Genomic DNA, 19,083 nt, shown 5'->3' on the forward strand with positions numbered 1-19,083 from the left:
CTGTGGTATTTGGTTTGGGATTCTACAGTGTAAGAATGAACTGGCCATAAGCACCACTCCCTGCACATCTGCATAGGGTTGTGTGCAGACAGTGCTCAATAAAAATTTGAGTGACCAAGAGAACGAAACCTGCACAACATTCTAACAAAGCTGTTTCCAACGAACAAAGCACAGTTTGTGCTGGGAAACCAGCTGGGAAACGCGGCTTAAATTATTCATTGTTGTGGCAGGGGAAGGGGCTTGTAAGTCACCTCGCACAAAACACGTATCTGTGATGTGCAAATGAGGCTATGGACTTCAAGGAACCCACTATAATTGCTCTTTGAAAGCATTTGCATTCATACCCACCACCTTTCTCTTCCTGCCTGGCCATTCCCTCATTTAAACCACTATTTCTCCTCTGACAAGATTTTAGATATTTCAAAGACCTTGCCCACAGCACTGCTATGCAAACAGAAACAGTGAGAGATGTTTGAGATCTGAGGGACCACTATTTGATAGGCACTTTCTGACATCTCTCTGCACACTGCGTTCTGTGGGAGCCTGACCCACCAAGAAGCAGCCAGTGTAGTCCTACAGAGAAAAGTATTTCAACAAATACAATGTGACTGGGGGGGGGGGGGTTTAAATAGTGTGTTGATTACTATTTGATAGCAAATCCTGCAACACCCTTTTTAAGCTCACACTTTCATTCAGAATCATGGAACCACTCAGGTTGGAAAAGACCTTAAAGATCATGGAGTCCACACGCAATCTAACGATACTACCCTAACTCTTAACTACCCTCTGCTAAATCATGTCCCTGAGCACCACATCCAAATGGTTTTTAAACACATCCAGGAATGGTGACTCAGACAACTCCCTGGGGAGCCTAATCCAGTGCTTAACAACCCTTTCTGTAAAGAAGTGTTTCCTTATATCCAAGCTAAATTTACCCTAGTGCAACTTAAGGCCATTTCTCCTCATCCTGTCATCAGCGAGAAGAGACCAACCCTGCTCTTGCTGTAAGCACCTTTCAGATATTAGAAGAAAGAAATAAGGTCTCCCCTCAGTCTCCTTTTCCCCAGACTAGACAGCCCCAGTTCCTTCAGTCTCTCCACATAGAGTATATTTCTATGTGGGTCTGCACATAGAGCCACAAGATGCACTGAGGCATGAAACCAGAGTGGAGGGCATCCTAGGAAGAGCCATAAGCCAGAGTGCTCAGTTCTCCATAAAGACTTTAAAGATCTGTCAAATTGCTTAGGAAAGCTGCAGGAGCTTTATTAACATGCCAGTTCTGCTCCCTGGGGAAGAGGAAAATTAATTACCCTATTCTAGTTGGTATGATAGGGCCTTTTCCACGGGGAATAATAGCACGTAACAGAGAACATTGGCGGAAATATGGAATTGGGCATCTCAGCAATCTATTACCCTTTTCTGGGGGTTGTTGAACGGGTGAGGGAAATCCCAGATAAGTGTACAGACCAGGAGAAGACCTCATTGAGTGCAGCACTGTGGCCTTGGGGGAGCTCTGGTGGATGAAAAGCTCAACATGAACCAGCAGTGTGTGCTTGCAGCCCAGAAGGCCAACAGTAGAGGCTGTATCAGAAGAGGGGTGGCCAGCAGGGAGGGGAAGGGGATTATCTGCACTGTCTTTGTGAGGCCCCATCCAGAGTAATGTGCTTAGGCTTGGGGGCCCAGCACAAGAAAGGTGTGGAGCTGTTGGGAGTGGGTCCAGTGGAGGCCATGAAGATGCTCAGAAGGTTGGAGCTCCTCTCTTACAAAGACATGCTGAGGGAGCTGGGCTCGTTCAGCTGGAGAAGGCCTTCCAGTCTGTGAAGGGAGCTAATACACAGGAGGACCAACTTTTTATGTCGGTAGATAGTGACAGGACAAGGAGGAATGGCTTTAAACTAAAAGAAGGGACATTTCGATTAGATGTGAAGAAAAATTTACAGAAAGGACAGTGAAGCAGTGGCACAGCTGCCCAGAGAGCTGTGGTGCCCCACCCCTGCAGGTCCAAGGCCAGGTTGGATGGGGTCCTGGGCAGACTGAGCTGGAGGGTGGCAGCCCTGCCCACGGCATGGGGTGAGACTGGGTGGGCTTTGAGGTCCCTTCCAACGCAAGCCCACGAAAAGGGAACTCCGTGGTGCTGCGTTAAGCCGTGTGGGAGCTCTTACCGAAGAGCGTTCCTATCAGACACATGCAGCCCCTCTCGTCCGGAGCCAGCAGCTGGACGACCGGCAGCGCCTGCCAGGCCAGGGCATCGCGCAGGCGGCACAGCGCGTGCTTCCTCCGCACCAGCTGCAAGGGGGAGACAGCCGTCAGTACCCAGGCCCGCCCCAGCGCTCATCGTGGAGTCAAAGCGTCACCCCGCGTGCCCCAAGGCCTAGCGGGAAGGGGAAGCCCCACCGAGGCTCCGCCGTCGCCCAAGGTCTCCACGGCGCAGGCGAGGCACAGCGGCGGGCGGAGCGGCAGGACCCACCGCGCACCGTGCCGCTCGCGCGGCCGCCCGCAGCCCGCCGCCATCGCCCCGCGGCCGCTAGGGCGCGCTGGCCAGGGCTCCCGGCCCGGCCCGGCCCGGCCCGCCTCTTCCCTCCGCCGCGCCCTCAGTTCCGGCGGCGTGCGGCCCGCTGTGCGCACGAGCGTTGGCCCCGTGCGTCCCCGCGCCGCGCCGAGAGTAGAGTGCGCCGCCGCCATGGTGAGTGGGGCCGGGGCGGCTGCGGGATGCGGCGGGGGGCGGTCCGCATCCCTGCACGGGGAGGTGGCGGGGAGCACGTGGGGGCCGCGCCGCGTGGGGTTGCGCCGGGAGGCAGCCGGGGACGGGATGTGGGCTGATATATGTGATGTACACACGCGTAGGAACCTGAAAGGAGGTTGTGGCGAGGTGGGGGCAGCCTCATCTCCCAGGTAGCAGCGATAGGATGAGAGGTGATGGCCTCAAGTTGCGCCGGTGGAGGTTCAGGTTGAGTATGAGGAGGCATTTCTCATAAAGAGCGGTGCTGCAGTGGCACAGGCTGCCCAGGGAGGTGGTGGGGTCATCGTCCATGGGGGTGTTCCAGAACCGCGTGGATGTGGCACTGAGGACGTGCTCAGTAGGCACAGTGGGGTGGGCTGGTGGTTGGACTGGGTGATCCTGGAGCTCTTTTTCAACCTGTGATGTGCTACGTGTGGTGGACTTGCTGCCTCTCTGATGTCCCTGGGAACAAACTCCTTTGCTCCTGTTGTACCGCTCTTCCATCTTTTTCTTTTTTTGTTTCTAGAGTGAGGCAGAAGTGAACCCCAAAGCTTACCCACTGGCTGATGCACAGCTCACCAAGACACTGCTTGACCTTGTGCAGCAGTCCTGCAACTACAAGCAGCTACGCAAGGGAGCCAATGAAGGTGGGACCAGCAAGGCATGCTGGGAATGCTGTGTTTTTAGCAAGGATTCTAAAAGAGAAGCTGTGGCTGGAGATTGTATTTTTTTCTCTAGCTATAGGCCATGAATATTATGCAGGTCTGGCTGTTGAGGGTATCCCTCTCCTTCCTCCTCCCAGATGCTCAAAGTGTGTTCCTGGTGCATGCACTGTGATCATATGTGATTAGGCACTGGGATGACCATGTGTCTTGCCAGCTTAAAATCATAGGATAACTGGGGTTTTAGGGGAGCTCTGTAGTGCAGCCTACTCAGCAAATGGCACCCTTCACAGCTGGATCAAGCTGCACAGGGCCTTACCTGTTTAAATCTATTTGAAAAAAATAAAATCCTAAAGCATGGAAACTCCAGTTTCTCAGGGCCTCCCTCCTATGGCTTAAACTGCTCTCATGCCAGATTTTTTTTCCCCTGATGTTCATAGAATTTCCCCAAGGCAACAGTCACGATCTGTAACTCGTCCTTTATAGTGTGCACTCATGGGGATAGCCTCACTCTGTCCTCGCTGCAGTCTCCTTGGGGTAGCAGATGGCAGCAGAACCCACATCTCACCTTGTCTGGCTCTTCCCCAGGCTGTGCAGACTTAGCTCCCTTGGTCTCTCATCTATGGAGTGTCCCAGCTGCTAGCCCTGTGCTGGCCTCACTCCTTTGTCAATCTCTGAAGGCAGAGCTGGGTGCAGTACCCTATATGTGGCCCTTTGAATAATCCCTCCCTGGGACCTGCTGTTGGCACTCCAAGGGTCAGCCTTCTTCCTCTCACGGGTGTGCTGCTGGCTGCAAATTGTTCAGTCTGGACTTCAAGCTGTGCTATTTTGCGGCCCCATAGCTGACGGTTTTCTTTGGCCTCCCCTCTCACTGCCCCTTCTTGACCATATCAACTTCAGCATCTCCTAATGTTGTTCATGAGATGTGTTTCGCAGCACCTAGACTTAATTTCAGTTTCTTTTTACAGCCACCAAAACACTGAACCGAGGGATAGCAGAGTTCATTGTGATGGCTGCTGACGCTGAACCCTTGGAGATCATCCTGCACCTCCCTCTTCTCTGCGAGGACAAGAATGTTCCTTATGTGTTCGTGCGCTCCAAGCAGGCGCTGGGCCGGGCGTGTGGGGTTTCCCGGCCCGTCATTGCCTGTTCCATCACTATCAAGGAGGGATCTCAGCTAAAGCCTCAGATCCAGTCTGTACAGCAAGCTATAGAGAGACTGTTGGTCTGAGCACCCATGGGTTTGAGTGTGTGTGGAATGGGTAAAGATGAAGTCAGGGGGAACTAATGCCTAGCTTTAGTTGATGACGTTATAGCTTTGATATCAGTGTTCCATCTCGAAACATCACGTTTTTGTTTCATAGTAGCTTAATTCTTAGAGTGTCTCTGCCTCTTCTCCCCTCCCTTTTTCTGTTATTCCACTCCACCACTCATTCTCCTTGTATTACTTTTTGAAAAGTGGTTGTACAACTGTATTTACTGTTTGATGTTTAAAAGGAAAAAAAAAATTCCCTCCTATCTCCACATCTGCCTGCTCAGGGCTTTTGTAACCTACCCACTAGCTTCCTAATGCTTCAGCCTCTAATAGGTGGATCTCTCTGTTTCCACATGGTTTAGTTTACAGGGGAGTAAGGTATGTTGGTTCCACAGCACAATGCGTGTATTTGGGATGCTGGAGTTGTTGCTTTGAAGTGAAGCGGCACAGACCAAGTATAGGACTGTGGCTACTGTGTAGCAGCTGGTGGAGCCAGGATCAGTACACATAGCACAACCCTTCAGATCTGGCAAGAGACTTCTCTAAGAGGTGTATGGGGAGCTGAAATCTTACGGCAGTGCACAAGGGGAAATCTCTCATTTCACTTATTTTTAAATGCTGAATTTTTTAAAGAAAATAAAATTACTGACAAATCTAAATACAGGAATGTCTGGAATTGTCATTCCCTTGGGAAAGCATTTGCTAACAAGTGTTCCTACTTGTGAAGTTGAACTGCTCAGAGATGGCCTAAAGGCTATCACAGTGTAGTAGGTCACTACTCCCTCAGTTTTGTTTGCATGGATTGCAACAGTGATCTGCAAAGCTTGGGCTTCCTAAGACATTTAAATACAAAACATTTATTCTTGGGTAGAGAACGGCTTGCTGTCTCTGTTAAGTACCATACATCTGGCCAATACTTATTAAAAGGATGCTTTTAGAGAAGCTACTGCACTATAGTTATAGCCATGTGGCAAAAGATCAACCCTTTAAGTCATGGCCGGGACAACAGCAGACCTTTTTCAGATAAAACAACCTGTGACTCAAGGAGATGATACATAATTTCATGATCTCGAGAAACATGAATGCACTCCCAGCAATTCTGGTTATGTGGTGGTTTTATGGTGCTAGCTGTAGTTAAATGCATGTCATGTTATATATTCCCCTGGGCTTTTGTCTCCTTGTGTGGCTGCCCAGCTTGGCCATCTGAAAGGAAAACTAGAGTGGAAAGACCAATAAGTACAACAGCAGAAAATTAGTTCTGTAACATTCTCACAGTGGTACCGACTGCATACCTTTGTTAAGTATATCCCAAGCAGATGAAGCAGGAGGAATATGCAAGACTGAAGGCAAATTGTATATTTTTGTAAATGGCTGATAAATTCATCTCAGCAAGGACATTACTGTTGTGTATACAAAGATTTCAGAGCCCTATTGTTCGTACGAATTTTGGAAAGCCTGCTGCTCCATCTACCAATTCTGACCACTGAGTTAGTTGTTTAAAACCACAGCATGCCCTGTCTGTACTGTGCCAAGTCACCTGATGTAACACAAAGCACATACAAAACAGAAATAAAGGATTCTCAAGCAAATAAAACTAATTTTCTGCTTTGAGGCCTTCCATTGCCATCCCCAGTAAACTTATGCTTAATGCAATAGCCTGTCTTAGCAGGAAAGGGAGATGTAATAACCTCTAGCAGAAACGTGCTATAATTATCTAAAGCCTGGAACATACTGTGCCTGGGGGTTAGCAAGCCAAGACAGAAGTTAACAAGGGCACCCGGATAGGAAAATTCACAAAATTAAGGTAGTCACATTATTACACTGCACTCAATTTAGGCATTGCTAAGATAAGCATTTACAGTAACTTCTCCACCTAAGGGCAGAAAGAATTTACTGCTCGCACAAATGCTTTATTATTTATATGCCCACTATAATGGAAGTGGATTGAAAGTAAGACATGAATTTCAATCTGCAGAGCTCAGTATGTTAGCTACTCTTTTGAGGCACTGTGCAGCTAGAAGTGAGCAGCGTGGTGGTAGAGCTAGAGCAGTCATGTTTCCCAGGCTGTTTTCAGCTGGCTCCCACTACATGTTCTGCACTCACAGCACAGCTATGACCTCAATATACAACTCTTCAATGAGTTGCCTAATGGAGTGTGCCAAACAAGAATCTGCTGAACGAAAACACCATGCAGACCAAAATGTATTCCTCATGTATTCCATGATTGCATTCAGTGGTAAGTTACAGTTCAGCTAAACAACTAGCCATGAAGCTATCATTTTAACTCCTCTTGCACTGCAAGGCAGGTGGGACATCCCAGGAGCGGAAATTTTAGAAAGCAGAGCTTACACAACCCCAGATACAGTATTTTTTTTAATCATACTGGCAAAGCTGCAAGTAACAAGGGTTTATCTCCACAACTTGCTACTTCTGAAGCACAGGTTTTGGCACAGGCACTTGTACAATACTCTGACTCATACTACAGAGGCAGAAAAGCACTGCGCCATCTCAGTAATTTACTTTGGCCAAGTGCTTGCAGTTTGCCATGGAACATGACTTTACCATTTAAATAGGAAGACCTTGCTGATCAGCTTATCAAGTGTTGGTGTTCTGCCCAAAGGACTGGCTTCTGATCACCAGTAATGATTCTCTCCTTTGTGATCTGCTACTAATCTTTATAACACTGACAGGGGAAAAGAACACAATTTGATTACAGCAGTTTTGGAGAGTACCAAAGTAAACCACTGTGTTTACATCCTCTGTTGGCAGACAGACTTAATCTCCTGCATGAATTCAAGTGCTGTCACTTACACAGATCATTCTGCTTTCCTATTTACACTGAAATGAGTTTTGCTGTCTTTATGGTGAAAAGATGGTACAGCTGATGTTGCAAAGAAGTCCAAAATAACTTTATTAAGAAACCAGGAAGGCACAACTGTGTTCATTTTCAGTGAGCAACCTGAGTTAGCAGGACATTCAATTCTCCATTTGGCTACTGTTAACAGTACCCGAGCTTGCAGAGATGTTTAGAAAATCCTAGTAAAAAGTTCCTCAAGAGCTAGATTCAGCAACAGTTGGCCTTCTCTTTCATGGCAAGAGTAAGCAGACTAAGGATCCAAGTACAACTGCAACTTTAAGCAGGTGGAAGTCAACCAGGGCCTTCCACTCCTGCTTAGTGCTCACTCAAGTATTCAGTCAGCACATCTATGAGCTCCTGTTTCTTCCCCCCGCTCTTCAGCCTGTAATGCCTGCATATATCCTTCAGAGCAGAGACAGTGAGCTTGCCCAGTGTGCCATTCTGCACATAGCTCCTCAATGAATCTTCTGAGATTTCTGTCTTGGGCCTCTTTTCTGCTTGACCATCACCAGCTGGAAAGATAAATTTTACATCACTAAGATTTTTAAAAGTTTCACAATTGAAAGAAATCAGCATTTCTTGTAAATATCAAGTTAACAGCTATTAGAATGATATTTTAATGGCCACCTACACTCTCACTCTATTTTTTCTAAAGTAGGTATCACTTAGTGCGTATACAATACAGTATTTCATTGATAGCAGTGAAGTACAAAACTGTGTTCACACAGGGAATTAACCTGACACCCCCGTTTTACACACAGTTTTGCACATTCCCAAACCACAGTTGTACCTGAGTGTTACTTTGACATTTATTCTCAAAAATACTCATCTTGAACTTGCAAAATTGTCTACACATAAAAGTCTGCTTCCTCATTCAACATACAGACTGAAGGCATGAATTCTTTCTATAACACTCTGGGTTTTCGCTAGGCAGTTCTCATTTTAGCAGTTCTCCGGCTGGATACCACAATATCCTCTGCTCCCTATGAATTGCTGAAAACTGAAAATGCTGAAGCCTCAAGTGAAAAGAACACAGACACCATGCTGTGTGTCTGCACTGCCATTACTTGCCTTGTTTTCGCTTTGCAGCCTTCCCTTCAGGGCTGTAGTCAGGAGGATAAACCAGCTGCTTGAACTCCTCCACCAGGTTGCCCAGCCTGCGGCTCATCTCTTCAGTCTTCGGCACTAGTGAAAGAGAAAGATTTGTCCTCTCAAGAAAAATCTAAACAAGCAAATTGCCTGATACTATTTTGCTTCTGTGAAAACTGGCATGCCAGCATCTTGCAAGCATGCAAAATGCAAAGAGCCATGTTACAAGTAGTTTGAGGGAGAACTTTTTTCTGATGTATTTGTATGATACCTAGCAGTAGGTCCCAGATTATTGGTTAGATATCACTTCACATTAAACAAATAGCTTCTCTAGCACTATTCCTAGAGTACATCAAAATTTTAAACAAAATAAACTAAAATCTTTCCTTCAGGAGTATGTTGGCAGCCTTTGATAGGTGTCCTCAGACAGAAATTGTCACAGCCACCAGGTGGCAACACTGCCTCCTGGCAGAATAATTCTGCAAGGAGCTCTGCCACTTTTATCAGACTGAAATACTATCAGACTCCTGAAGACAGGAATTGCAGACAACGTGTTTGTCACAATAAAAAATAATAACAGTTATTCAATTTTAATTTTGGAGTGCAAAGTGAATTTTTTTCCTTTCTCCTTTTTGCTTACAGTGTAAGAAACTTAGGTTTCTGTATTTCAGAATGGGAACATCCATAATTCTGCATCTTGGAACAGGACACCACTAAAACATTATTTTAAAAGGCATATGATTTTGTAGCACCAAATCTCTGACTTAGAACAAAGTCTGGAGCCCTCTAACCCACCTCCCCTCGTGTCCACCAATAATTCTTACTTGTAAGATCCTCAGCTTGTTCTGGTTCCAGCATATCCAGCGCCAAAGCCTCCAGATTCCTGAAGTGCTGCTGCAAAACTGGGTTCTCAAAGCTGTCAGTCCTGTCAAGAATCCCCCAGATTTTCAGTGCACGCTGCCAGTAAGCCAGCTAAGACATAAAATCTGTCACCAGCCTATTTCAAAGTCAAACTTCCCTCTTTCCCACAAATCAATCCATCTCACCAGAGGAATTACTTGACCTCTTTTCAGTTTACCTGCTGAGTCACTATCCTGTCATGTACCAAATGTCTTAAGTAACTGTTGGAGACTTAGAAGGCTATGTAGGATAGAGAAAGTGGCATTCTGCACTAATACCAGCTGCGCCTACTTTCTATACACATTTTTTTTATGTCCCATTTATTTTCAATCCCATAAAAGTCCCCTTCTTGAAATATATCCTAGCTATGATGAAAAAGGCCAAATTATTCTCTCTAGTACACTCTCATTGGAAAGATCAAGGCCTGATCTGCAACAGATTGGCACAATAAAAAGTGATATCTGCAGCAAATTACAACAACCCATAGAAAAAGAGCAATACTTTTTAGAATTCCAGAACATGCTACATAAAGCATATGGTCATTTCAGAATGATTGAGAATGAAGTTTGTACAATGCTAATGTAAAGGGAAGCAATTTGCTTATGCAAATTGTTGTCTCTTGGAAGTTTCCTCACTGAATGCATTTTATGTGTGTCTGCAGCAATGAGAGTGAGGCAAGATACACATTTGTGTTTAGGAGACAAGGTGCTCTCCCACACCTGAGGTATATTTTGAGTCTTTGAATAAAAACTTGTGTAGTTTCTATATGCAAGACACTGCATTATGAAATGGAGGAGTGAGGCTTGCTAAGTTACCTTAGTTTATGCTTGACACATCCCTGATATTTAAAAAGAGCAACCACGTTCACGCAATGATGTTTGGTCATATCATGGAACAAAATCCAGAGCTTACCTAAACATCAGTTCGAAGTCTTGCATCTACTGCAGCCACCTTTAAGGTGCCCAGCTTGGTTGCTGAGTATGGACCATTAAGCTGCTGACTGTTTTACAGTCAGTGTATTTATAACTATGGCTTCCTAGGATATTTATTGTAGACCCGCTGAAGAATGCCAGAACCTATTACATTACTAGCTATGAAGCAACAACCCAATTAAAGCTATTTAGTCTATACAGGCATCAAAATCTCATCTTGTGAACAGCACAGCTGAAAAACATATGCAGTAGAAAAAGCAACAGTGTTGTATGTTCTTCCCCACGTGTACCCCACACACTGCTTATCTCCACGTACCTGTATTTGAAGCGGAGTTTTTGAATGATCTCCTTCATTTTGTCCACCTGCTCTCGATTGGCTGGTACCTTTTCTGTAAAATCAACATTCCGTTTATCGTCTGCGTATGGTAGGAAAATGATGTGGAAACCTACAGAGGACAGAGAGAGCAAGAGAACAGTTATGCAGAACCACAGCCTCAAAATCAGAATTTAGGAGAAAAAGCAAGATTGTCAGATCGGTCTGATGACCCCACAGAACAGCTCCACGCAGCTGCAATCAGTGATACCTCCCAGTACCTGCAAGGTGACAGTATTTGAACACAGCACAGGAAATGGTGATGCTGACTGCACCCAACAGAACAGGACAGGCAACATCTCTTCCCATACCTGGAGGGGCTATTTGCACTTTCTGTTCATCCACCTCTTCCTCCTGAGGAACCAGGGCCACAAAGCGAGGGGGAGTGTTCCGGCGGGCGATGTATCTGCACAGTGCCATCACCTCTTTCTCCAAGCACTTTATCAATAAGGCATTAAACAGAGTTGTACTCCCTGCAAAGTAAAGGCTGCACTGGTCAGATTGACAGATTTGCTCCATTTATCTAGAATGTAACCCCAGACATTACAGATTTGATACTGTGACTTCTCCGCAATACTTGCAATATTTCAGATGTTAAACGAACAGCTGTTGGAAGGTGGAAATCTCTACAATGCCATTATCTCTCCTGACCAGAAGTGTGCGAGATCTGGGCAAAGAATTGAAATCACTAACACCTGAGAAATGAAGTAAGGTTGAAAAGTGGGAAGAGGTATCTCCAAAGCATCCCTCCTGTATGAACTTCATGAATCAGCTGGTTACCCCAATGCAAAGTCTGAATCTTCTCTTGCCACCTCTGCTTACCAGTTACTAGGGACTCCTCAGGGTACATGAACTGGGAGGGCCTGATGTGGTGATGATGTTTTAGCATTGAAAGAGGTTTGAAGCCAATCAGAAACAAGCCTGGAGAATCAAACCGTTTTACTTCTTCAGTTTCCTCTTTCTCCATCACAATCTGTCGGTTTCCATATGTCTAAATTAGGAGCCAGAGAAGAACAGATAGTACTGATGCTAGCAGAAGAAAAGCTGAACGAGACGGGTAAAGAAGAGGAGGCAATTGCTGTTTTTCACTATTGCAAAGAGGGTTATAGACAAGACAGAAAATTCTCCTCATCAGGGCACGCTTAAATTGTTGGTCACAATCTGGAACCACTGTCCCAAGGGAAATTAAGGCTGAACATCAGAAAAAGGCAATTTCCCAAGCCGGTGGTTAAGCCCTGGCACAGAGAGACTATCACATCTCATCCTTGCAGCTACTCAGATCTGGTCCAAACAAGCCCTGAATAACCTGATGCAGTTCTGAGAGTCTTACGCTGCACTGTGTTGAACCAGACACTTCCAGAGATCCTGTCCAACCCGTGGCTCTAAACTTGCTTTAGTAGATGCACATCAGCTACTAATTCCTGGCAGAAACAGAGACTAAAAAGCAATGCTTTTTTGAAGCATCATCCACATACCATAAAAATGAAAACATAATAAGTCAATCTGCAGAAGTTAGATATGTAAGGTCTTACTGCTCAGCTCTCCGCTCATCTTCTGTACTTTATTTCAAAAAGTTACTGTTCAGTATAAATAAAAATAACAATCTTAGAGAGCAACTTCATGAGCCTTTGGCATGGAAGGAAATACAAAGTGCACTTGTGACAATATACCTAGCAACTGCCTATTCTGTTTTGAAGTAAGGCTGCACCTGAGCAAAGAGGAAAAAACATTCAACCTACGTCAACAAGCTATCAAGCAGGAAGACAAAGCAAGGAATAAAATATAAAGGATAAAGCTACTGTGCTTTTTTTTCTTTTCCCCCTTGAAAAAGAGAAACCCCCTCTCTGATTTATATTCTCATGTTTAATAAAATGGTCAAAATTTGTTCCCAATGACTCAAGAGATAGTACCAGCAGTGCAGTACAAGGCTATACAAGGTTAGGCTCTGAGAACCCAGTTCTGCCTTACAGAAAGCAATGAGCTGTGTTCCTGAACATGCTACCACCAGCAGATATGCTTTTCCTCGAGCATCGTGCCAGAGAAAAAACCCACTCACTCAGCACAGCTTACAAAGTGACTGCACTAAACCCAGGAGCATACAAGATGTAAACACTTCCCTATCTCATCTTGAAAGTGAAATACAAGACTGAGCACCTCCCCACCACCACCACCACCCCAAAATCAGAGTGAGAAGATGCACAATCAGTACAATACCTGAGCCCGTTTTGTATCACTTGGCAGAAGCAAGCTGCCTGTTTTTCCATTAAACACTCTTGTTTTTGTTTTAACAGGTTCATTAGTTTCCCGATAAAGTTTCACTGGATATGGCTTGTAAGCTTTTTGAATAAGGTTGTAGACACCAACAGAGAAAGACAGATCTTTGCTCAAATACAGATTTAACCTGTGTAAAAAAACAGAATACAGATTTGAGACTCCAAAGGATCACTCCTGCAAATTAAACAAAAAAAGTCATCTTCCCAGATAATTTATTTTCTACAACATCCTTTCTCTTCCCCTCCCAAAAATCACAGGTGTAACTGGAACACATTATTACTTGCTTCTCTCATCTCAAAGATACCACTGGAACAGGATTCTTCCTCCTCGGGTATTAGAAAACATTTTCAGAAAAGGAAAATGAAGTTGCAAACAGGACAATGCCAGTGACAACAGCTCAAGTTGGATTTTTTTTTTCATATATATTAAAAAGCATCAGGCTGCAAAGGTTACTCATTTACTGTGCACCCACATTAATCTGCTAAGAACTCAACCGGTAAAAAAACTGTTATGAAGTAGGTGGTTCCTAAAAATACTTTCTATCCGCTTTGTCAAGATCTCTTTAATCTCTCTGTAAGCATTTCTAATCTTTCAGTAGGAGATCAGAAATATCAAGGCTGTGTGAATCCATACAGAGCTCACAGACATACTGGCCACACGTATCTATTAATAGGCTTCAGTACCTTCCAGTCACAACTTTTTCAAAGTTAACACTAGCAAGCAAAGCCTCATGTCAATCAAAACCAAACATTTTACACCATACATTGCAAACTTCTTCGCAGGTATTTTACTTTGGCAATGGTGTCATTTTTCATAATAATTTCTGGCCAAGGAGGTATCTCACAGTGCAAAATAAGAGGTCTATCTTCACCTCAACTTGTCATCCACTGAGGACAAATATCCTTAGAAACTAAGGAAGAAACACCAACTCAACTTGAGGAATTAATACTGAAAAATTGAAGCACTGATGCCAATCATTCCAGAAGAAGGAGCTGAGATGCAGTCTAAAACTAACATCCAGTTGCCTCCATTGACTGGCACTTCAATAACTAGGCACAAACCTGACTAAAGCTCGTTTCCTCGTCTCCTTTGCTCGTACTTTCTTCATGAGATGCTCCAGTTTCCCTGACTCATCAGGCTGGATCCCAAGGTCCTCATCCTCTGCTATGTTTATGATGTCCCTGTAGAACAAAGAGATATCAAACCCTCCCAGCTTCTTCAAGTGCATCAAGTCCAAGATTATACCTAGAAACAAAGTAAAAGACAGGAGGAGGATCACAATCTGCTTTTTTCTTACACTAGCATGTTCCTCAGATTTGTCTACCTGATCAAAACTAAGCTCCAAATTGCCACATCTGCACCAGATGTGAAAGTTTCTAGAGAAAGAGGCATAAGATTTTCTTCAGCTTCAGTCAAAACAACACAGCATGGAAAATGCTCCCTCTCTGATTAAGAATCTGGGCAACTTTGTGCATGAGAGAGTCCAACAGAGGGCTACAAAGATGATAAAGGGTGTGGAACACCTCCCTTATGAGGAAAGGTAGAGAGAGAAGTAACGAGTTCATCAACCCCCTTTTCCCAATTTTAAGGTCTAATGAATTACAGATGCCTCACAGCTTTTACATCTAGCACATAACGCTGAACTCAAGAAGCAATGGCTACCTCAGCTGCATAGTTGAGCTAATGAAACATTTGCTCTCCAGTCTCTGAGCTCAGGTTGCTGCTCTTCAAAACACAATCATTAAAGTGATCTTCCTTTTGGATTGCCTTGGTGCTGGATTTCCCTTCCTACTGTTACTATTTCCTTCCCAGAAAATGGTGGAACAACGAAATAGTGTTTTCCATGGGTTTATCTTATTCTGATTTATGGTATGAAAATAGAGTGGCCCTAGAAAATACGTGATCATTCTTGGATACCATGCTGGATGACTAGTTTCCAAATGTACATAGGTCGCTCCAAAAGTAATGCCTCCTATTTATTTCCACGGAAACTACAACAGAGTATAATATATAAATACATATATAAATTCTCAGCTACAAAACTCTATTTTTCAACAATCACCACCATAAGCTATGCATTTTTGCCAGTGACAAACAAGAGCCTGCATGCCACACAAGCAAAAATCTGCACCAGCACAGACGATCCACTGTTTCACAGCTGCTATGATGATCACTGCCATCTGTCACACAGCAACTAAATGTCACAGAGTATCTGTGGGAAGCTTCAGCCTCTAAGATCAGTGTCCATCCGATAACATGGGCCAACATAATAGGAGGCATTATTTCTGAAGTCACCCTCACAGAAAGCATCAGAAAGTTTCCTCAGTTCTGATGATTTTACATTCTTTTTCCAGCAAAATCTCACAATGCAGTTCATATCTGCTGCAAGGACACATCATTTTTATGGTGCCTGAGATGAGAGGCTTAAGTTTAAAGGGAGAATACACACCTGTGTCTCTCAGATCACCAGCTCTGGTCCTGGCCAGCTTGGCTTTAGCACTATCATTGGCATGAGGGTTATCCTCATTGGTGAAAAGCATGATCCTTTTGTGGCTCAGTCGGACTTGGACATCACTGAAGAGATTAGAGCAGGCCCAGAGTGCTTCACCCAGTGAATAGTCAGCATTGTGACCAAAGGTCTCTCGGAAAAGCGCTCGTCCTTCATCTCCCCTGTACTGGTCCAGCTCTAGAATACGCTTTGCACCTATGGGAAATAACAACATTTGCAAAGATCAGAAATTCTGAAAGAAGCGTTGCAAACTCTTTCTTCCAAAGAACTGAGAATTTCCTGCAGCTGATATCTGATTAACATCCTTTAGAAGCTCTGTAGTGGTGCCTTCCACCTCCTGTCTGACAAAACTGTTTGACATACCCTAATGTTTTCAACACTGTAAGCTGGTTATCAGTTGAAAGCACCTGCAAGGGCCAAGAGAATGCAAAGGAGACAGGGCAAAAATACATCCTGCATCTCCATTGCACACTGGGAAAGTGGAGAATTCCTCCCATTCCCTTGCTCTGCACCCCTGAAAGCATCACTCCAGAGGCTGGATTCAACCCATAGAGGTTGAAGGACCACAAGGACCTCAGCAATATTCAGGGCAGGTGCCAATGGCTTTTTGAAACTCCCAGTAATTACTCCAGACCAAGTATGACTCCCTCTCCCAACTACCTAAAAGTAATTCACATTGTCTTCTACAACTCTACAAAAGAAATCAAGCTTTCTTTTTTCAACTGCAGCATTCTGCAGAGCTTCTTCTTTCATCCTTTGCTCAAATTCAATAGCACTCTTTTACCTGAAAATGTCTTTTTTGCCCATTTACTGTTTTATTTTCATGCTCAACTTTAATTTAATTAATAGCATTAATTTCCTAATAACTATGCAATAACTAACTATATGTCTCCCTTCTCCAGAGCACATAGCTCTCCAGTGGCAGTAAATATACTTCCTTTTTCACAAAATCCACCTTTTCACCTTAGCTACCTTTATCAGCAAGACAAAGCTACTACTTCTAATCAACGGGAAAAAGGGCAAATGGGAAAGAGAAGGAAAAAGGATGAGGGAGAAGCCTAAGGCACTGCCAAAGAAGGAAGAAGAACCTAGGGTGGTCTTGTCAGGTCCCACTTGTAATTAGTTCTGAAACTAGGACAAGGCACAGTTCTTGCAGAAAAACTCAGGCATCACTAAAGCATGGGAGCAAGAATACTAACTTGCAACTCCTAGTTGAAAATGAAATGAAACCTCCCCAGAGATACAGACAGCTATTAAAAGCTAGTTGACAGAGTTCCCCTACAAGACTGTGCTGTCAGAATTTGTAGCCCCTAGCATGCCTTCACTGCACTCCTTCCAGTATCTTCTCCAATTTATCAACTGGCACTCCTGTTAACAAGTGCATGCTGTGTAATCCTAACAAAATGGAAGAGCAGATGTCAAGAATTTATTATGAAAATAAAAGAAAGAATACCCTGAACAGTTAACAAATTGGACAATCTGTTCTAACTGACCCTGCTTGAGGTGGGGGTTGGATAAGATGGCCTCCACAGGTCTCTTCTAACCTCAGCCATTCTGTGATTCTGTGATATTTCCCATTAGTTTTAATTTGAGATGCCTTATTAACTCCAAGCCTTATTCTGAACTGTGGCCAGCACATGATGGGCCTCTGAGAGTCCTGTTGAGATCCTCTATGAGACAGCAAGAGGATGACCACAGTAAAATAGAAAAAACAGAAGACGTAAGAAGAGGATCAGAAACCATCCATAACAGAAAAGGTTAAGCTCCTACTAAGTTTTTTAAAATTCCTCTAAATTCTTCAATCACAAAATCATTTAGGTTGGAAAAAACATTACGATCAACTGCCAGCCCACACCCACCATGCCCACAAGCACTGTCCTTCAGAGTCACATCCACAGGGTTCTGGAACACATCCAGAGACAGTGACTCTACCACCTCCCCAGCCTGTGCCAGCACAGCACCCCTCTTATAGATAAAAGCTTTTTTTCTACTATCCAGCCTGAACATCCCCTGGTGCAACTTGAGGCTGTTACCTCTCATCCTATTGCTGTTACCTGAAAGAAGAGGCTGATGCCCACCTCATCACGAGCTCCTTTTAGGTTGTTATAGAGAGTGATAAGCTTCCCTTTCTCCACATTGAACAACCTCAGTTCCCTCAGCTGCTCCCTGTCAGACTCTTCACAGCTCTGTTGCCCTTCTCTGGACACGCTCCACGGCTTCAGTGCCTTTCTTCAATGAAAGTCCCAGAACTGAACACAGCACTGGAGGTGCAGCACCACCAGTGCTGAGTACAGAGAGATAGGCATCTCCCTGCTCCTGACTGCACTATTGCTGATACAAGCCCAGATGCCATTGGCCGTCTTGGCCACCTGGGCATACTGCTGGCTCATGTTCAGCTGGCTGTAAGCTAACATCCCCAGGCCTTTTTCCTTAGCGCAGCTTTCCATCCTCCCAAAATACATCTCAGAAACAAAAACTTTTCCACTTACTTGGCAGCTGCTTTCAGAGAGGCCAGCTACTAGCAACACCAGATGGATTTCCTCACACAAACCTTCATACCCCTTTACTCCTCTACCTGGATTGTCCAGCTCCTGAAGAACATAGACATGCTTGAAATCTGCACAGTTCTTGTTGTTCTCCGTGCCATAGAACACGACACTTAACAGGTCCTTGTCACTACTAATGATTTTGCTGGTGTATACATTCCGGATGCACTGAAAAGAATACACACAGATCAAAACACGAAGAAAATGAGCCACAGTAACAGTACAAAATGCCACCTTCGGCAATCAGCAGTTCACACGGGCAGACCATAGCAGCCTTCGAGGTGAGGGCAGGCAGTCCTCGGAGGACCATAACCGCCCTGTGCTCCTCACCTGCATGGTCATGTCAAAGGGAGTGGCCGCCTCCTCATCCTCGTAGGGCTCGAACATGGCCTTGGAGGCATCGACCAAAAAGATCAAGCTGTCCCGCCCCGAGAACCTGGAGTCCGCTGAGGAGAGGTGGAAAGGCAACCGCATTAACGGCCAGGCCGCCCGCTAAGGGACCGCAGTCCCGAGCTGCCCTCGGCCGAGGGGAAGATGTCTTACCGACAACCTCCGGTCCCTCCTCCTCCTGCCGCTCGCCGTCCTCCTCCTCATCCGGCCCATCGCCACGATAGTAGGACATCCAGTCGGCCATGGCCGTACCGAGGGAACCGCCGCACAGCACTTCCTCAACCACCTCGCCTCCACGCTCCGCAAGCCGCGGCCCGTCGCTCACCTGAAACCCCGCCCCCCTCCACTTTGGCCAATGATGAGAAAGAAGGGGCGCCTCTCCCCGCCCCCCAAGGGAAGCCGCGCTCTATCTCGACGAGGATTGGTTGCGGGAAGGAAAACAGAGCGGGAGCTCCACGCCCTCCCCGCGGCTGACTCCGGAAGAAGCGCCAAGCCCCAGCCAATGACGGAGGGACGTTTCTAAAAGTCCCGCCCACTCCCCTCTTTCCCCGCCCCCTTCCCCGCCCCTGCCGGAACT

General features: G+C 45.3%; 3 protein-coding genes across 4 annotated transcripts in view; 1 reads left to right on the plus strand and 2 right to left on the minus strand.

The window, feature by feature from the left end:
• The window catches only part of MEI1 (meiotic double-stranded break formation protein 1), a 37,695-nt gene extending 35,184 nt beyond the window's left edge, over positions 1-2,511 (minus strand). The window contains exons 1-2 of the mRNA XM_065742888.1: positions 2,395-2,511; positions 2,163-2,286 (exon numbers count right to left, since the gene is read on the minus strand). Coding sequence (XP_065598960.1) covers positions 2,163-2,286; positions 2,395-2,511 — 241 coding nt within the window. The remainder of the gene's footprint in view (positions 1-2,162; positions 2,287-2,394) is intronic.
• A 73-nt stretch (positions 2,512-2,584) lies between these two features.
• On the plus strand, positions 2,585-6,241 carry SNU13 (small nuclear ribonucleoprotein 13). The gene is made up of 3 exons (XM_065742865.1): positions 2,585-2,683; positions 3,246-3,366; positions 4,350-6,241. The coding sequence occupies exons 1-3, from the start codon at positions 2,681-2,683 to the stop codon at positions 4,610-4,612; spliced, it is 387 nt and encodes a 128-aa protein (XP_065598937.1). The 5' UTR covers positions 2,585-2,680; the 3' UTR covers positions 4,613-6,241.
• A 1,027-nt stretch (positions 6,242-7,268) lies between these two features.
• XRCC6 (X-ray repair cross complementing 6) lies at positions 7,269-18,789 on the minus strand. 2 transcript variants are annotated; one of them, XM_065742798.1, is made up of 12 exons: positions 18,660-18,789; positions 18,447-18,562; positions 18,146-18,284; positions 15,511-15,765; positions 14,123-14,306; positions 13,002-13,188; positions 11,610-11,778; positions 11,099-11,260; positions 10,731-10,860; positions 9,407-9,507; positions 8,565-8,678; positions 7,269-8,005 (listed from the first exon to the last, which is right to left on the minus strand). In XM_065742798.1, the coding sequence occupies exons 1-12, from the start codon at positions 18,748-18,750 to the stop codon at positions 7,809-7,811; spliced, it is 1,845 nt and encodes a 614-aa protein (XP_065598870.1). In that variant the 5' UTR covers positions 18,751-18,789; the 3' UTR covers positions 7,269-7,808. The 2 variants fall into 2 exon arrangements, with proteins under 2 accessions (XP_065598870.1, XP_065598871.1); XM_065742799.1 differs by lacking the exon at positions 7,269-8,005 and having other exon boundaries at positions 8,574-8,678; positions 9,378-9,507.
• Positions 18,790-19,083: the final 294 nt, after the last annotated feature.

Source organism: Cyrtonyx montezumae, unplaced genomic scaffold, assembly GCF_038088225.1.
Source record: "Cyrtonyx montezumae isolate F1298 unplaced genomic scaffold, pur_monq_1.0 scaffold_3, whole genome shotgun sequence".
In the NCBI taxonomy this organism is placed as follows: Eukaryota; Metazoa; Chordata; class Aves; order Galliformes; family Odontophoridae; genus Cyrtonyx; species Cyrtonyx montezumae.

Coding starts and splice junctions, on each gene's coding strand:
- SNU13 (XM_065742865.1), top strand. Junction 3,367..4,349: donor ACGCAAGGGAGCCAATGAAG/GTGGGACCAGCA, acceptor TTCTTTTTACAG/CCACCAAAACACTGAACCGA.
- XRCC6 (XM_065742798.1), bottom strand. CDS start 18,750: ATGGCCGACTGGATGTCCTACTATCGTGGCGATGGGCCGGATGAGGAG. Junction 14,307..15,510: donor TGGTGATCTGAGAGACACAG/GTGTGTATTCTC, acceptor CTTTGTTTCTAG/GTATAATCTTGGACTTGATG. Junction 8,679..9,406: donor ACAAGCTGAGGATCTTACAA/GTAAGAATTATT, acceptor CTCTTTCACTAG/TGCCGAAGACTGAAGAGATG.